The 19,270-nt window shown below is 36.7% G+C and overlaps 1 protein-coding gene across 2 annotated transcripts in view; it reads left to right on the top strand.

Moving 5' to 3' along the window:
- LOC149799192 (ADP-ribosyl cyclase/cyclic ADP-ribose hydrolase-like) overlaps positions 1–19,270 on the top strand; it is a 45,155-nt gene that overhangs the window by 16,132 nt on the left and 9,753 nt on the right. For both annotated transcript variants that reach the window (XM_089958448.1, XM_089958447.1), the window contains exons 3-8: positions 1,814–1,943; positions 5,905–5,992; positions 7,932–8,080; positions 11,375–11,448; positions 14,298–14,390; positions 14,978–15,064. In XM_089958448.1, the coding sequence (XP_089814574.1) occupies positions 1,814–1,943; positions 5,905–5,992; positions 7,932–8,080; positions 11,375–11,448; positions 14,298–14,390; positions 14,978–15,064 (621 nt within the window). The remainder of the gene's footprint in view (positions 1–1,813; positions 1,944–5,904; positions 5,993–7,931; positions 8,081–11,374; positions 11,449–14,297; positions 14,391–14,977; positions 15,065–19,270) is intronic.

The following is a 19,270-nucleotide window of genomic DNA, read 5'->3' as shown; positions in this document are numbered from 1 at the left end:
ACACTGGTAATAATGCGACATGCAATATTCAATAAAATGCCAGACACTGGTAATAATGCGACATGCAATATTCAATAAAATACCAGACACTGGTAATAATGCGACATGCAATATTCAATAAAACGCAAGACACTGGTAATAATGCGACATGCAATATTCAAAAAAATGCCAGATATTGGTAATAATGCAACGAGCAATATTCAATAAAATGCCAGACACTGGTAATAATGCGACATGCCATATTCAATAACATGCCAGATATTGCTAATAGTGCGATGTGAATTATTCAGACATTTCAGGCTATAACACGCTCAAGTATGATAAGAAGTTGTATTTTGTTGAAAAAAACTCCATGAAGTTCAGCATTTTATATTTATTTCTCCTTACATGCATACATTTTTTGTATTAAAAACTGATAATCTGAACTGTCATTTGTATTAGAATCTAATTTCGTTACAATCCAGTCATGTAACGATCGACATTTATTTGCATTTTGTTGACTTAGAGGTGGTCGAGGTACTCTACTTGTTTATTCCGTGCTTCCTGAGAAAACCAAAGCCAGATTAAATCGAAATCACTTTTATATAGTACATTTTTCGCACAGGTTTTGTATTCACCTGTCATTTTTTCCTGATAATTGAAAGCCGATTGTAAATAAAAACCCAAAACTGAAAGAGTCGCTGCGTTTCACATTACTGCCATATATATATATCAGCAGAACTATACACCTAGTGACGCTAACACAACATGAAAGGGGCGTTTATCTCCAAGGCCATATGCTGCTATTGTGGCTTGAAAACTGTTTTTCAGCACATGATAGCTATACATGGCAGTCAGTATAACCAGTGGAGGTATAAAAAATACAACTCACGAATATAAGCGAGATGGCAGTGGTCTTTATAGGCGAGCGCTTTTAAGGGGCAGGGACCAGTTTTTATGTACAAATGTAATGTTGCAATCAGCGACCTAGTATAAAAAATCAACAAAAGAAATCAAATACACAAGTGGGGTCAAAAAGGTCCATAGGTTTGGATACCTATATTAAAACAAAGCATAAGAATATTATCCACTTGACCAAAGATGTCAATGGCAGTTCAAAGCAGAAGAAGTTTTTGCACCCCAATCCCAAATTTCTACCTGCAATTTTCATGTCTGAAGGCCATTTTTAACACCATGTGATGCTCACAGTGCAAACACAAGCCCTTTTCCTAGATGACATTTCTGCAAAACAGTTGATACTAAACAGGCTGATGCAACTGAAAATAGTTGTCATCCAGGCCGTTTTTGAGATATTCTACTTGCCCCCAAACCCATGTGTTTACTGCTATGGGAGGCTAACTCTTCTTCTCTGCCGGATGTTGGTATTTCACTATCAACATACTGCAGAGTAACTATGGAAGGTGTTCATACCTGATATCAGTTTCAAGAACAACACAAGCTGGAAACACCCAGCTCACAAATATATCAATATCTTCAAATAGTAAACAATAATAGCTGAAAAAAAAATCACATCATAGACTTACGTTAAGAAATTTGCTAGGGGCAAATTTACAAAACCGGACTCTGCCACCTTAGACTACTAGACAGACTGAGTCCCTCCAAGGTTATTTACGTGTTTTCTTGCTTCCCACATACCTATATAACGAGGATTAGACCCGATTCTAAGTTTATCATATCCGCATAATAGAACGCGACAGAATATTAATAATTTGTTGAACATGTATACGAACATATAATATGTATGCATGTATGTATGTATGTATGTATGTATGTATAATTTGGAAATAACTATGCTATTTTGTTCTTCTTTTAGTACGAGAAACTGTAGCGACATATGGGAGAAGTTCTCAAGAGGTTTTGCTTTTACAGATCCCTGTCACGTCAAAAATGATACCTTTCGGGAGTACATCATGGCCACTAATCATTCTGTCCCTAAAGATAAGGTGCGTAAATCTCTCTCTCTCTCTCTCTCTCTCTCTCTCTGTTATTGTGAAACATTCTTATGGTCAATATTAATTTGCCTAACAGGCATTAGAAGATGATGGTTTTATTTTATATAAAAAAAATGCGCAAACAATAATAAACTTGCACCAAGAGTAGTATCTTTCACATCTTCATTTTTCACTTTACCAGTGACAGTACTTGATTTAGCTTAAGAGGTACTAAACAATAACAAACTGGAAAATAATAATTCATTGGGTTCAAATAAATAAACACTTAAACAGTAATCAGGATGACAAGACGGGATACAGCAGAAACAAAGAACATAATATCCGGTCGCATTTGTAAATCTAAATATGAAGTTAGAAGGTACATGATCGCAAAACTAAAAAGTACAAAGTGTTTTTTTTTAAATACGCAATATAATGCTCAGTGTGCAGAGAAATAAGAATGATGCTCACTGCCAGACACAGAAGGAACATACGTCATTGCTTCATGACAAGGCTCATAAGCTTCCAATCTAAGGTAGCACAAAATAATATTCGGCACGTTCAGAATGCCTACATTTACCACGTCAGCTGAAAATTCAACCACTGCAATATATTTAAACCCAATCAGCAAGGCGTCAAGTAAACTATGTACATGACGAATATTTCATGAGGCAATTTGACCCATTTATTCTAACACCCACCGTCCAACAGTAAGTGAAAGTAGTAAAATATTACCTGTTCAGTACTATTACAGAGCAATAAGAAACAAAGTTGCTGAAATGACTGTAGCGAAAGGATTATCAAACGAGATACAAATGTGTTAAAAGAGAGAAGAGTGCCATGAACGAACATATTTGTTTTGTTTTTTTTTTCATTTTTGTATGCAGAAAGATCAAACCTAATAATTACCAAGCTGGTGCTCACGCATTTATGCCTAGTTACACATACACCGATAACAACTCAGTTTAAGTTGGTATAATCAGTTTCTACCCAAAACTGATTGTCCACAAGGCCTAGAAAACTATATCTATAAATCTATCTATCTATATATCTATATATCTATATATATAGAGACTGTACGTTTAATTACCAATAACTCTAGTATTAACAATGTTTCTTCATGGCATTTAATGCGGAATTGTTTATTTCTCTTTGAACGATCTGAGAAGCAATGTTTGCTTCCGAAAGAACGATTTTCCATAAGGAAGCAAATATTTGGTGTAGAGACCATGGAAGTCTGTTGAAGAAAATAAAACATTAGATCTTTTCTAGTCTTTACTTTCCCACTGACGTTAAGCCTGATCTTTACTTTCCCACTGACGTTAAGCCTGATCTTTACTTTCTCACTGACGTTAAGCCTGATCTCTACTTCCCCACTGACCTTAAGCCTCATGTTGACTTTACCACTGATCTGAAACATGATCTTTATTTTCCAACTGACTTTTTAGTCCGATGTTTACTTTCTTGCTTTCTGTGTATTATCATAACACTGATATAAACAAGAGGACGACATATTTGATCCAAAGTTGGTAGCAGACGGAGATAATGCTTACATTTCAGCTCCTGCATAGTGTTTCTGTAATGTTGATACAATCTGTGCCACTAAACACATAAAGTGCCCAAAAATTTAGAATAACACTAACATGTGGTATGTTTCAGTGTATTCTACACCTCTCATGACCTTCGTCACTTGAACGTCTTGCCTTTTTCTTCTCTGATAACAATGTAGTCAATGAGTTGTCAGTGCTTGTTACGCGGGTACATCCAAAACATCATGTGGTATAGCGGACGGAATATTGCATTGGTCACTAGGCGGAGGTCGTTTTCAGCGCATTTCTTCAATAGGAGTTCGTTGTTGTTGCGTTTGCCAGTGCTATTTATACCGATGACGTCTGGTCATGTCTGTTGCCTGTGATGAACTTGTCTGTGTTAGGCTAATCTGCAATAAGAGGTTTCTGGTCTTCATACAATTTGTCCTTCATGTCACCTGAATTGGTCATGATTGGCGCATAAGCGCTGCGAATAGTCCAATGTCTTTCGCTAGACACGAGCCTTTCGCTGTCTAAGTAAACGCTTTGGCGGGAATAGAGATCATGATGCCATCAAGAAAAATGGAGACTATGTAACGTCATGATCGGTGAATATGTAACATCAGTATCAAGACAGTCTGTGAGCCTGTCCCCTGCCCTTTCGCTAAAAAATAATTCTTATTAGGTGAAATAAAATCACTTAAACCATCAAAGAGATATTCAGAGCGAAAAAATGACATGGATATACCTTTTTCGTTTATGTTATAGATCGTAGTATTTTCATTCCAGTTCAAGCTAACAATAATGTGTGTAGCATTTAAACAAGATTTCCTCCATCGGACTCCGCGACGTACAGTCTTAGATTTGAGTGGTAACCGTATGATTTTGATTCAAGTGCTGAAATTATGAGATTGTTGTCGTCTGATGAGACAGTCGTGGTATCTGCGATTGTAAACATTGTTTTGGCAGATTTACTATTCTTAGATTTAAGATAATACTGTGAAAGAGAAACGAACTTTTTATCGTGTTCATTGTTTTAAAGTGCCCACTTAAAGATTCCTTCAAATCAAATATTATCTGTTTTTAATATTGACTGCAAATGTTATGTAATCTTAAAGTTGATGGTAGCATGCAATCTAATTTGTTTTGAAGAGCCTGGTTATAATCTTCATATGCATTAGTACACTAGTGAGTTCACTTGATCACTCCTTACTTCTATATTTACATCACTGAAATCCAGTCATAAAAAGTGTCAACATGACTGTATGGCGGCTCTAATGCACTTCATGTGGCATCATGGATTAATTGTGACACCAATCGCTAGCTACCTTAAAACATCATCAGCCTTGTTGTCCGTCACAACAAGAACATAATTTCTAATCGTCTCTTCTATTATTCGGCTAACCTGGTCCCATCAGCCCTAAAATAATTGAAAAGAAAATTTCGCAGCAATTACAGCCTAAATTGAATGTCATGCAGTTATCAAAACATACAGTTTTGGACAGATGGTATTTTACTGATAAATCTTCGTCATTGTGACAGTGGTGTTATCGTAATTAAATTTTTATTAATGCGCATAATCTGTCGCTTTATTGGCTGTCTTTTTGAACAACCGTCCTCAATACAGATAGTCGCGTAGTCCGTCACCACAAGTTAACATTTTCCTCTTTTTTGTTCTTCTTAAAAATCACTCCCTTCCGCCCTAAAACCATTGAGAGGAAAAGATCGCAACAACTGCACCATAATTTCAAACTGAAGCAGTTATCAAAGCAAACGGTTTTCTCCAGGTTATATGCTAACATCATGATTCACGTGGATATGACAGTTGTTGGGTGGGGTCGTAGCCAGAGGAGATGACCCATCTTAGTGCATAGGACTTCATGCATATTAGTCAAACTGGAATGCCACCCATATATTCTTTAAGGACAACTATCTTATACACATGACACTTAAATTTTGTTAAATAAGGTATGATAATTCGTCGATTTTTGATTGACTGCTAGATCAAGTTAGTCGTTTATTATCACCATGTATCAACCGGCCTCAAATGTATCTGCAAAGAGGTTTAACAGATGAAAATACCGTAAAAACTTCACCTCTTAGGGATTGTTGAATACATTTGATCTCACCCCCTGATTACGTATTGCCATCAGAACAATAATTTCATCATATTTTGCATAAGACACTAAACGTTTGAATTTTTTTTAATGCATTTTGTTATTAGTCGAATTTGCGTTCGGTCAACAGTTACATAGCCATATTTCCACTCAACAGTTAAGTCCCATAGTTTCATTCATCTTCTATTTGTTTTGTTTTACTTTTTTTGTTGCTTTATTGAGAGGAGGGTTTTTCTAGCCCTGCTCGCTCTCTTTCGATTCACAGCAATGAATTCCAGCGTAGACCGATAATCTAGGATATTTATCACAGGAATTTTGTACTTTCAGTCTATGTTCTGGGGAGGAGTATATGATCTGGTTCATCGCTATAGCAACAGAGGACAATCTAAAGTAACTCTTGAAGACACCATGCCTGGTATGTTATTTGAATTTAAAGCTGTATGTAATTAACCATTCGTAATGAAAGTTATTTACAATTCAAAAGTCTCAATATGCGCTCAACGTTTTGCTTGAAACCAGACTGGATCGCAAAGAAATTTCTTTGTATTTGTATTTTAAAACTTCGACTGAATATGAACACGTGCTGTATATCTTTATTGTCCGTATTCATTTGTCATAGTCTGCGTTTTACTGCTTTGACAGGCATACAAATAAAATGAAGACAATGGAAGCGCAACAAAAACTCTGACATAAGAATTATACAGTGTTGCTAACTTTCTGTAGTCGTATCACCAGTGTGTGTCTGTGTGTCTGTGTCTGTGTGTGTGTGTGTGTGTGATTTATAACGTAGTTTTAAAATAATTTCAGTCATATCGCTAAGATGTCTGCAGCATGGCAGTTTATGGCGATGTCTGGCAATGGGGCATCATGCCGCAGACATATAGCATGATGTCCCTCCCAGTCACCAGGCCGACCATTCCTAACTCAAACCTCTTAACGCTGACCACTAAGCGAGGCAGTTGTAAGTACCACATTTATAAGCCTTTGGTATGACTCGGCCATGGTTCGAACGCTCTAACCACTAGGGCACCGGCGAGGTCCAGAAGGAATTGAAAACCCTGATGCTATTTGGAAAACTTTCTTCTTGAATTGACGAGACGCAAGACAATATACCACGTCACGAACAAATCATGTGGTTTCACTCAGTTGAAATCGCTGACAAGCTACACTATCAACAATGCGTCAGTATCTTGACAACACTCTCTCCCAAACGTTTATCGGCTGTATTTTTCTACGTTACAAAACAACTCTTTGCCAATGCATCAAGCATGCGTTGTAAACAAAGGTGGTTATTTAAAATGCAAGAAAATCCTTATTGTTTGAGATAATAATGTCGACATTGCCGGAAACATATTTCACGGTTAACTCAAGTCCTAGGAAGCACATAACGTACACATGATCATGCAAGCATTGAACAGAATAAATCACAGAAGTTTATCATATATGTGTCGCTCTTTTAATGTAAACCATATGAAAGTCTGGAATTAGATATATCTCGCTAAATTTTAAGAGATCACATGATAGACACGTTAAATACTAAACAAGACTGAGTACAAGATAGCTTTAGTTGATTAAGTCAAACATGTCTAGTTAAAGATTTATATAAGAATATTTCTTTCTGCTGCTTTGAGTGGACTATTCGTACATAAAAATAGATTGTACTTTCTACTGCTTTGAGTGTATTTCGTACATAAAGATAGACTGTACTTTCGTACATAAAGATAGACTGGACTTTCTGTTGCTTTGAGTGCATTTCGTACATAAAGGTAGACTGTACTTTCGTACATAAAGATAGACTGTACTTTTTAGTGCATTTCGTACATAAAGATAGACTCTACTTTCTGTCGAACAGTTTCATATTCAGATGATAACTGGGACGATTGCAAGCTCTGATCAATATATGGTTTTATGTAAACGTCCACGACTCATGGGAAAAAGAGCAAATTCCACAAGAGCAAAAAGTGCGTCTGTGTTTCTACTGTCCGAGTTACAAGGTCTCGGGACATACAGTTTTAACAATGGCACAAGTAAAATGTGCTTTATGGCGCGATTAACCTAAACAAATGCACGATTGTGAACGTATTGCTTCGAAACGAGTGTCGATGAAAATGATTAAGAGGCTAAAAATGTGTAGCTTAACTTTGTGCTAATTGGCCAAGTGCTTTAGTTTCACTACTAGCGTCTGGTTAATAAACAGTTACATCTTTAATTCTCTCGAACTCAGAAACTATTTCTAAGTATACTTACATGTACCTCTCTATTCTTTCCGTTTTCTTGTCTTCATTTCTTTTTCTCCTACTTCTTTTTTATGTATAATTCTTTTGTTATATCTACATTCGCCACAATTTTACCAGGTTACCTGACCGATGGCTTGATCTTTTGTGGGGATAACAGAACTTCTGACGGAATAGCACGAGAAAATATTACCTGTCCATCTACCAACCTGACTGCAAATTGCTCGTCAACTGTCAGTAACGTTTTTTGGACATCGGCTTCTATCAATGTACGCAACGTTTTCAGCACATCCTTTACATAACTTCTCTCTTGTCATAAAAATTACTATGACTATTTTGTCTTATAGTTTATTTGATTATGATGTCGTAAATGTCTGTATAGAATCTTATTTTACGACGCTTTAACAACAATTGTCCTGAATAATACGATATTTACTCTCTCTCTCTCCCTCCCTCTCTCTCTCTCCCTCCCTCTCTCTCTCTCTCTCTCTCTCTCTTTCTCTCCCTCCCCCTCTCTCTCTCTCTCCCTCTCTCCCTCCCTCCCTCTCTCTCTCACTTTCTCTCTCTCTCTCCCTCTCTCCCTCCCTCCCTCTCTCTCTCACTCTCCCTCCCTCTCTCTCTCCCTCTCTCTCTTTCCCTCTCTCGCTCTCCCTCCCTCCCCCCCCCTCTCTCTCTCTCTCTCTCTTTTCTCTCTCTCTCTCAATGGGGATAGTTAATTTAAATTTACTTTTTGAAAACCACTGATGGACTGGTATCATACATAGTTCATTGATCTAATATAACGTAAGGAATATATTAGTTATTCATTATTCATGTTCATACGATGACCTACTAGAATGTACGTAGATAAGAAAAATTATAACTACTTTGTAATAGTTCAAAATTAAGTAACAGTTGATGAAAGTTGCTTAGAATGATATTTGGTCACCAAGAGTTCAGATTTGTATGTTATCATTAGAAGAATTACTTTGATCTTGTTCAGCTTGGCAGCTAATACGAGGATAATAAATAAAATAGGTTTAGAATGTATGTAAATTGTCAGATAACCTGTTTCCATCTTAAGCTAGTTGCTCATTTATATCCTCGTCTGTAATGTTATAGTAAGTATTTGAAACGTTTCGAATATGTAACTATATCATTTTGTTTCTATGAAGCTGTCCATACAATTTAATGCCCGTCAATATGCAAATAACGTACAGTAAACTAATCTGCAACTGCTCTACAATGCAGCGTCTGCACATATATATGCATGACCTAACATGAGTAAATGATAGTGACACTATGTCACTACGGGCATCTGTAGAATTATATGCATGACCTGACATGGGTAAATGTTAGTGACACTACAGCACGACGGACATCTATACGGATATATGTAGGTCCTAAATTGGGTACATTACAGGGACATTACAGCACGACGGATATCTGTAGATATAACTGTATGATCTAAAATGGGTACATTACAGGGATATTACAGCACGACTGACATCTGATATAACTGCATGATCTAAAATGGGTACATTACAGGGACATTACAGCACGACAGACATCTGTAGATATAACTGTATGACCTAAAATGGGTACATTACAGGGACATTACAGCTCGACGGACATCTATACGTATATATGTAGGTCCTAAAATGGGTATATTACTGGGACATTACAGCACGACGGACATCTGTATATATAACTGTATGACCTAAAATGTGTACATTACAGGGACACGACAGCACGACGGACATCTGGATATATAACTGTATCACCTAAAATGGGTCCATTACAGGACATTACAGCACGACGGACATCTATACGTATATATGTAGGTCCTAAAATGGGTACATTACTGGGACATTACAGCACGAAGGACATCTGTATATATAACTGCATGACCTAAAATGGGTACATTACAGGGACACTACAGTACGACGGACATCTATATATATAACTGTATGACCTAACGGGTAAATGTCTGTGGCTTAAAATGACAAGCATTTGTATATATATTGTATGAGATAATATTGGTAAGTAGCAGAAGACAACAATTGTGCGTCTGAGCAAAGAACTTACTGTCAAATTGGAGAACTTTTAATATACCCTCTGACTGACAACATGGCTGACTTGGATAAAGTTAATAGATGGAATCCTCTGTAATACCCTGTAATTGTGAGGCGGTTTCATTGTTTGAGGTGGTTCGCGAATGAGATGACCCACAATGTGGAAGACGTTCTCTACGACTGGTGAGTAGGCAGGGGAATATCGATGAAGATATAAGATACACGGTGAAAGATATATCTAATATCACTTGCATTCATTATTCAGCTGTTCCTCATATATTAAAGAATGCTTGAAACTAAGGAATGTTTTGTAAGAGGGATCCCACATTTATTGACGGCTGATTGAAAACAGACTCAGGTTGAAAACGCCAAACCACCAAATATGAAAAGAGTGGCCAGAGAACTTTGAATAAGATGGGCTCAAGCGATGAAACGCGAATTTACTTTTTCGAACCCGATCAAGCAAACAGTTAAATTTGCATGCGAGATAAGGAGTAGGGACCAAGATTCACTCGGCTATGTCAGATTGTGACGCGAGTTTTTACGCATTATCTTTCTTTGAAGAAGGACTTTTGTCCAGGTACATGTAACCGACTGTGTTTGTGTCACTGGAATTCTTGCTTCCAGAGTGTTGCCAACAGTAATGGAAAACTACCGAACCACCTGTGTGCGTACCACTACCTGAGATAGCCATTTACTCCACGACAACGCACCGCTCATGAATTCCCGTCGTGACAGACTTCGTGAAGAGGCACAGAATGCAAACCATGCTACTTCCTTCACAAATCCCTGATTTAGCTCAAGGTGGTCCTGTCTGAACGATTTGTTGACTTAACGACGATATGAATTCTCATATGCAACTTAAAGTGTAGTTTGCTGGTTCCTGAACAAAATACGAGATATTATATGTAGCGGCATTTAATAATTGCATAATCATACTACAAATGTATCAAGAGTACATTAAGACGATGCTTTTAAGGAGTACATTAAAACGATACTTTTAAGGAGTACATTAAGACGATGCTTTTAAGGAGTACCTTAAAACGATACTTTTAAAGAGTACATTAAGACGATGCTTTTAGGTACTTTTCACTACTAAAACATTGCTGTACAACGTACAAGTATTCAAAACTGTTTAAATACCTACTTATGTTGTGTAATTGTTGTCGCAGTAACAACCTTTTTTATTTAATTTGCATCTGGACGGGTATACACAAGAAAGAAAGTGTCATTATTCTATTTCTACTGCTGGTATTTCGTTTTTAGTGTGTGATTATTTCATCTTTGGCATCTCAGAGGTCAACAAGACTAAAACAAGACTCATTCAAAGGTTTCCACTATTTATGAAAAAAATTCATTTTCTGGAAACAAACCAAAAAACGGTTTGATTGCAGAACAAGATGGATGGTCGCCAGCACATAACTTTATTAAAATCATATGTTCAGTAAGTTCTATAATTGACTTTTTGTATTGTCTCCAATGCTGCTAAAGTATCCATTCTTTTTCTAGTTTGCAAAAAGTGCCACTGGAGTAATCTTCGTAATGCTGAATGCAAGTGGAAATCCTATTTATCGTAACAATTCGTAAGTTATCTTCGTCATTGTTGTACGTTTATATACTTCTGAAACTGATTTCATGCCGCTTGCAAGCATATTATCTGCTCTTCAGCGAAGATTATAGTCATTGAATTTAATGTAATATGACCAGGTAAAATTGTACCACAGCAAAGATTATAGTCGTTGAATTTAATGTAATATCACCAGATAAAACTGTACCACAGCAAAGATTAAGGTCACCGAATTTAATGTAATATCACAATTTAAAAGTGCACCACAGTAATTATTAAAAAACTGAATTGGATGCAATATGATCAAGTAAAAATGTACCACCGTCTCGTTAGGATACGTTTTCTTGTGGCCAGGATATATCTCTTGTTTTTGCACAATGCTAAAAAATGTTGCATAAATAGTCTTCGAAAAGGGTTAATTTGTCAGTCAAAAAACGAATATGTGGTGGTCGTTTAAAGTTTATGTGCAACCCAAAAGCTGTTACGGTTATATTATTCCGGAACGGAAGCTTAAGAAGAGCTCAATGCTACTTTTATTTTTTTTAATTACAGTCCAATAATTATCAATAGTCACTGAAATGTATACGTGTTATTGATATATAATTATTAATGTACTCTGAAATGTATACGTGTACTGATAGATAATTACGAGGCGGTACTGAAATGTCTACGTGTTATTGATAGATAATTATCAATGTGCTCTGAAATGTATACGTGTTATTGATAGATAATTATCAGTGGGTACTGAAATGTCCCTATCATATTGATAGATAATTATTAATGTACACTGAAATGTATACGTGTTATTGATATATAATTATCAGTGGGTACTGAAATGTCTCAATGTTTTTGACAGATAATGATCAATGTACACTGAAATGTATACGTGTTATTGATTGATAATTATCAGGTGGTACTGAAATGTTTTAATCCTTTTGACAGATAATTATCAACAGTCACTTAAATGTATACCGGTTATTGACAGATAATTTTCAGTGGTTACTGAAATGTCTCAATTATATTGACATAATTATCAATGTACACTGAAATGTATACGTGTTAATGATAGATACTTATCAGTTGATAGTGAAATGTCTCAGTCCTATTGACCGATAATTATCAATAGTCACTGAAATGTATACGTGTTATTGATATATAATTATCAGGTGGTACTGAAATGTCTTAATCCTTTTGACAGATAATTTATTAATGAACACTGAAATGTATACGTGTTACTGATAGATAATTATCAGCGGGTACTGAAATGTCTCAGATAATCAAACAGATAATTTATTAATGAACACTGAAATGTATACGTGTTACTGATAGATAATTATCAGCGGGTACTGAAATGTCTCAGTACTATTGACAGATAATTATCAATGTGCACTGAAATGTCCCGATCTTTTTTATATAATTTTTCATGGGCACTGAAATTTCTCAGTAATATCAAATCCTATCCAAAACGATATATCTCAATGAACCTTTCCGCGCGAACGAAATATCTAATTATAGGCAAAGTAGTTTTAACACTTATGATTAGTACGTTGGTCTGATACAAATCTAATTACATGTACAGTAATTTAAATCCATATGACTTGGTAAGGGTATCTTATACAAAGATAATTACATGTAAGTACTTTAAATCCATATGACTTGGAAGAGGTATCTTATTTAAAGCAATTACATGCGCGGTACTTTAATTTACTATGACTGGGCAAATGTTTCTCATACAATGCAAATTACATGCACGGTACATTAATTTATTATGACTGGGCAAATGTATCTGATACAATGAAATTACATGCACGGTACATTAATTTATTATGACTGGGCAAATGTTTCTCATACAATGTAATTACACGCACGGTACTTTAATGTATTATCACTGGGCAAATGTATCTGACACAAAGCAATTACATGCACGGTACATTAATTTATTATGACTGGGCAAATGTATCTGATACAATGTAATTACATGCATGGTACATTAATTTATTATGACTGGGCAAATGTATCTGATACAATGTAATTACATGCATGGTACATTAATTTATTATGACTGGGCAAATGTATCTGATACAATGTAATTACATGCACGGTACATTAATTTATTATCACTGTGCGAGTGTATCTGAATCAAAGCAACTACTGAATACTGTAAACAGCAGGAGGCTTGAACACGTTTTGAGCTCCAGCTCTCTTCTTTGCAAAATATGTGTAAGAAATGAAGGAATAAAAGCTAATTAAACATCGACTCGCATTTTGAAACTTAAAGATAATACAGGGATGGATACAGATTGCGCAATAAGAGTTTTCTATTGGTATCCATCGTACCTGTTCAACATGTACTATTTTCTGTTATGAATACGTTGATCTAAACCTGAACAGTCATATCTCTGACCTAGATGATTAGCATGTGTAAAAGTGGAAATATAAAATGAGCGATCGAGAAATAACAAGCATTAGGTTTAGATGGGCGACAATTTAGGAGTTTGGTCCGCAGTCAGCACAATAATTTATATTTGCCATGTGATCTCCAAACACCGTACAAAAAAGTTTTTATCTTTTATCATCCGTTAGAGATTTATACAATTCCTTTTCTGTTTTTATTGGGAATTAGAACATAAATCATAGTTTTAAATGTTTCTTTTTTCTTTCAAAATTGAACGCACGCTCATTTTGTCAGTGAAAAGATAGAATGACCCAACAAGGAGTATAAGAACTTAAATACAAAAACACAAAGACGAATGAATACAACGATCAGCGAATAATGTCAGAGCTAGCGTCTATCCAAGTTGAGCCAGTAATCTCCCTTATGGAAGCTCTCTGTGTTATTACAACTGTGTATATAATCTTCTTCAGATACTTCGGAATGTACGAAGTGCCAAATCTAACCAGAGGAACCGTAACTAAAGCAATGGTGTATATTGTCAGTGAATCACCAATTTCGAAAGGGTAAGTAAACTTTTGCGATGAAAACTTGACAATTGGATTCCATTTTTCCATTTCAAATTCTGTAAAGGTTAATTTGGAATAATAAGATTAACTGCATCATGAAAATAAGAATATTTTAATTCAAGTTTATTATTTTATTCGATTTGCTGACGTGCATTTCGATTGTATCTTTCACGTGGAATGAATCTTACCAATCACACACACACACACACACACACACGCTTCATATTAAGTTACCTACCTAGTTTCCCCTATATGCAATCGAATACTACTACTACTGCTAATAATGCTAATAATAATAATAATAATAATAATAATAATAATAATAATAATGACAATAATAATAAAGATCAACAGGGTGACACGGTGATAAAGACAGTGATCGCACGTGCGACCCTAAATAACGACCCCAAACCTAATATGGAATAGCAAAATACAGTAAATGGTGCCAAATAACTTTCTTAAACTCAAGCGCGCATCACGTTTCTGCATCTTCCATTTACTCTCTCTCTCAGTCTCATTTACATTACTTCGGTAATTGACTTCAAGGCTCAGCTTGATTGGTATGATTCACTGTCTTTTTTCAGACACCTCTGCGGTTCGGAATCTATCTTGGAGTTGAAGACTCAACTGGCTAAAAAGGACATCGCATTTGAATGTCAAGAGAATCCCAGGTTTGTACACCTGGTGGCTTTCATATATGATAACGTTGTAAGGGTGTTAAGCTTCTGTGTTAATAGACCTACACTCGACAGAAGCTGCCACATCCTTTATATTTCCCCGAGACTTTTGAAGAAACTTTAAATGACTGGATATAACATTATTGAAAATGTATCATTTATCTGGATACAGTTACCAATAACAGTTACATTTGCGAATGATTGCTAGATACTTTTATATGCATATATTTCGAGAAACGTACAAATTTACCTTTTCAATCATATCAACATTCTTCTGTACTTTCTTGTCTATGTTTCGAAATCGGTACAAAAGTTAAAAAAGGAAAACTTTGGTTTGAAAGGCAATTAAAAAAATTCCAAACCCGTCAACATTGGGGTATAGGTGGGTTTGAGCAGCTATGCGTTGGAGGACGACGATTCAGTCTCTTGTAGTATTGAAAGAACATTTCGTGAATCACATTCGTATATATTCGCCCACTTTATATATCGTTATAACATCCGCACCTTCCATGAAAAAATATAAATTACGACTTTTATCGATAGAGTACAAATCATAGTATTCTGCGAAGATGGTACTATTAGTTCCGACATGTTCATGAAATTCGCTTAGCACCTCCTTCTTACTATACCAACAGCCAATGGGAGGAATAGCATAAAACTACGGGTTTTGCCCCATTGGCTCTCTTTGTGGCATTTCCACCAGTCCTCGTCCCCGTCTACCATGACAATTTAACCCTTATGTGAGCGTTGTCTGTTGTTCACTTTTAATTTTGACCGCCCACACTCACGCACACACATGACGAGAGTGATCCGGTCATTGTGGGGTAGAGTCTAGTTTGGATGGATATGCTCCAAAGAGCTCCAGTGCTGACAAAACACCAGCATTTGATACTACTTTAGTCTGCAATGACTGTGGAAACGAGATGTACTCATTCAGTTCAGGCAAGCTTATGGTAGCGATCACTATAGACAGTGTCATCCTAGTACAATGAATGAATGAATGAATAAATGAATTAATGAAGGAAGGAACGAACGAACGAATGAACGAACGAATGATTAATTACGTGTCAGTACAAATCCCGGTGTCAGTTCCGTATTTGCTGGAACGACTTGCAATTCCTCTCGCACAAGTGCTTTGTTCTGTGGCGGTCCCAACGCTAAAGGGTTGTTTGTCTAGGAGTAAAATTCCGCTCGGAGATCGTTAATACTTCGACTGACCATACTTGGTCAGTAGCTTGATGTTGTCCACCTTCTTACTCTCCATGTGCATATAGATAGCAAACAACCATGGCTCTGAGTGTTTGTAACGGTGCTGGTCGTGAAATAATTTTTTGAGTAACAGTGCCGGTCTTTTGTCGAATCGCATTGGCTTGTTTTACTCCAACCGTGCATATGGCTTCATTGATCAAGGCTGTTATGGCTAATGAAAGTGGTGCTACCCAATCCCGAGACCGTTCTGTCATCATTAGCATTTTTTGGCGTACTGATGACAGAGTAATCGCTCCGCAAGTGTGCTATTAAATAATTCCACAATAGTTTGTTCACGATGCAGACTGACATGTCCGACACAAACTCGAATATAGTGTTTAGTCAGCACCACAGCTACAGATCCGAAAAATTCTTTGCCATGATCCACTTGTAAAAATCATGGCCATATGAGTGGCATGCGTGCATACATGCGCTCGAGTATATCTGCAACACTTGCAGAATGTTTTGATGTCAGCGGCGCCGCTTCTTTCTATCTGCTCGCCACATCGACAATGGTGAACGCATGTTTGTTGGTGTGTAACCGGCCTTGTTCATCACGGATACGATTGTGTGAAAGAAATAACAAGTCAGTATGACGAATCTCATTGGCTGTTTGGACACCGAACCAACCCCGTGAAATTTCTTCTTGGTATTGGTAAATAAATTTGCCACAGCGCCTGCATGGCCAACCATGTTCGAACAATCCCATGATTGACCAAGGATGCATTGGCTAACTGTTCTACGGCGGCTTCACCTCGCCAATACCCACGCTGGCTGTATTATATTTTCGATAATATCCGGCTTTTTATGTCCATTGCTTGCTTATTTTTTGTTTATATCAGTGTAGTATTGTGTTTAATTAGTGCAACCAAATACAACCTTAGCTTTCATACCTCTTTTGACGACCGTCGTGTGATTCGTCCTCTCAGTGCTGGGTTAATCGCATTTAAGTCATGGATGAGATCCGCATCGGCACATTTACGCCCACGGATATCGTTGGATTCTTTGTAAGCAAAGTCATGTTGGTAACACATAACGTCAACGCTGTTAATAAATCCTGCACCAGGCCTTGAATGATTATTCGAATCGAGTAGAAAATATTTAGCCTTGTACTAGTCTCGCACTAGACAGCCTGTAATTTTATCCAGGAAGGTGCATTTGCTCCCAGACATTTTCTCCATGGTGTCCCTGGTAACTTTGTTAATGCAGTCGCGATATCTCCGCCAAAATTCGTTTCTTTAATAAATGTGAACATTATTGCTCCACATCGAGTTCTAGTAATTCTACCAATTCCTTTACGTGTTTGAACTTGAGTGGGATTTCTGGTACGTGTTTTGGCAGGATACGGCACAAAATATGAAAACATGAAGGTATTTTAAATAACAACTTTATTTTCAACGACATCACGCCAAAGAAAACTTTCAGATGCCCCTAGTAAAGAAAACGACTTTTCAGTCCTTGATTTCTCCACACAAGCAGCACCTAAACTGGCCAAGCATGGTGACGGAAGCATATTTCCAAACTCAGTCCGTGCGCTAATAATTTGCCTGCTGGATCAGGACTATGGTTTTACGATTGTTAACCTCTAATCGTGTGTACGTGATTACGCATTCGGCCGAAGATCAACCATGCTATGATGTTTTAAAGATCTTCAAAAATCGTTTAATGATTAAAGATCGTTAAGAAGCAGTGGTGGCAATGCCACCATAGATTTTATTTCCACCATTGACGGAGCCCCTACCATTAACTATTTCGATGCAAGCAAAAACAGTCTTGTCGTCTATGATGTTTGAGAATCAAATCAATCCCGCACAACTATTTTCACGAGCTCGAACAAAAACACGGACGTGATTTAAGCTGACTCAAAGATGCGACCATGTACCTCAAGTGATTGGTGACAACTGTAACAGGCTGACGATATTTTATTGTATTGATCCGCATGGCTTCGGAAACATTTATTGGACTTGGCCTACTGCAGAACAATTGTAAAATATTTATCAAAAACCAAAATGAGATTGGATCACCACACACATACCCAGAGTTACTTATGGACTTTAATAAAAATAAACAATCAGCATATAAAAATATAAATCAATTCATAGACTCAGCAGGACTTAGGAACAAAATATAATTACTATCCCCACAAAACCAAAAGACCCAGTAACTAGCTAAATAAATTTAGAAGCCACCACATAAAAACCCATAACATATCATTCAATTTTATAAAAGTATTAATAAATAATTCACTTACGAAGCACCTATAAAAAACTAAGGAAACCGCAAAATCGGATGTCCTAGATGTCCTTAACGAACCGTGTAATCGGCTAGGACTCCGGTCTCTTGCTAAATAAAGTATAAATAACATTCAATCTCTAAAAACATTAATTAATAAATAACTTAAAGAGGCAGTATCTAAATACTTATAAATAACATAACGTAGGAAGCATACCCTAAACACCTCGACTAGTAATACCACAATAACCTTGAAAATCTCTCTTCATACATGATTTCTACTAAGAACCTCTATAAACAGTTTAGAACATCCTCCCCTCCTTTTAGAACATTTTGAAGAAGAAAAAAAAATCGAAAAAACCCCCCCAAAAAAAGTCGCAAGAAACACCAGGCAAATGCAACAAGAAACTAGCGATGTACAGCCAACCATTCAGATGTAGGGACCTTTATGGACCCACAGATTGAGGCCAAACTATTAGGGTTCCTTGAATCCATAAAAGCCTGGGAGAGGTGGCACCATCCCCTTCCCCAGGAACAACCAGCAGACTGCGGTGCAGTCAGAAAAAAGTGGCACATGCACAATTGTGCGCACGCCACTATAATTAAACTCAACAACAAGAGCAATTGTAAGTTGAATGTTGTGTCACGTTTGCCAGATTACTATTATGCTAGTTTTCTCACCATTGATCTGAAATGAACTTACAGTCGATAGGGTAAATA

The sequence above is a fragment of the Sinohyriopsis cumingii genome, chromosome 5 (genome assembly GCF_028554795.1).
Source record: "Sinohyriopsis cumingii isolate HCF-2022 chromosome 5, ASM2855479v2, whole genome shotgun sequence".
NCBI lineage: Eukaryota > Metazoa > Mollusca > Bivalvia > Unionida > Unionidae > Sinohyriopsis > Sinohyriopsis cumingii.
The sequence above is the reverse complement of the archived record's forward strand: the minus strand, read 5'-3'. Positions and strand labels throughout refer to the sequence as shown.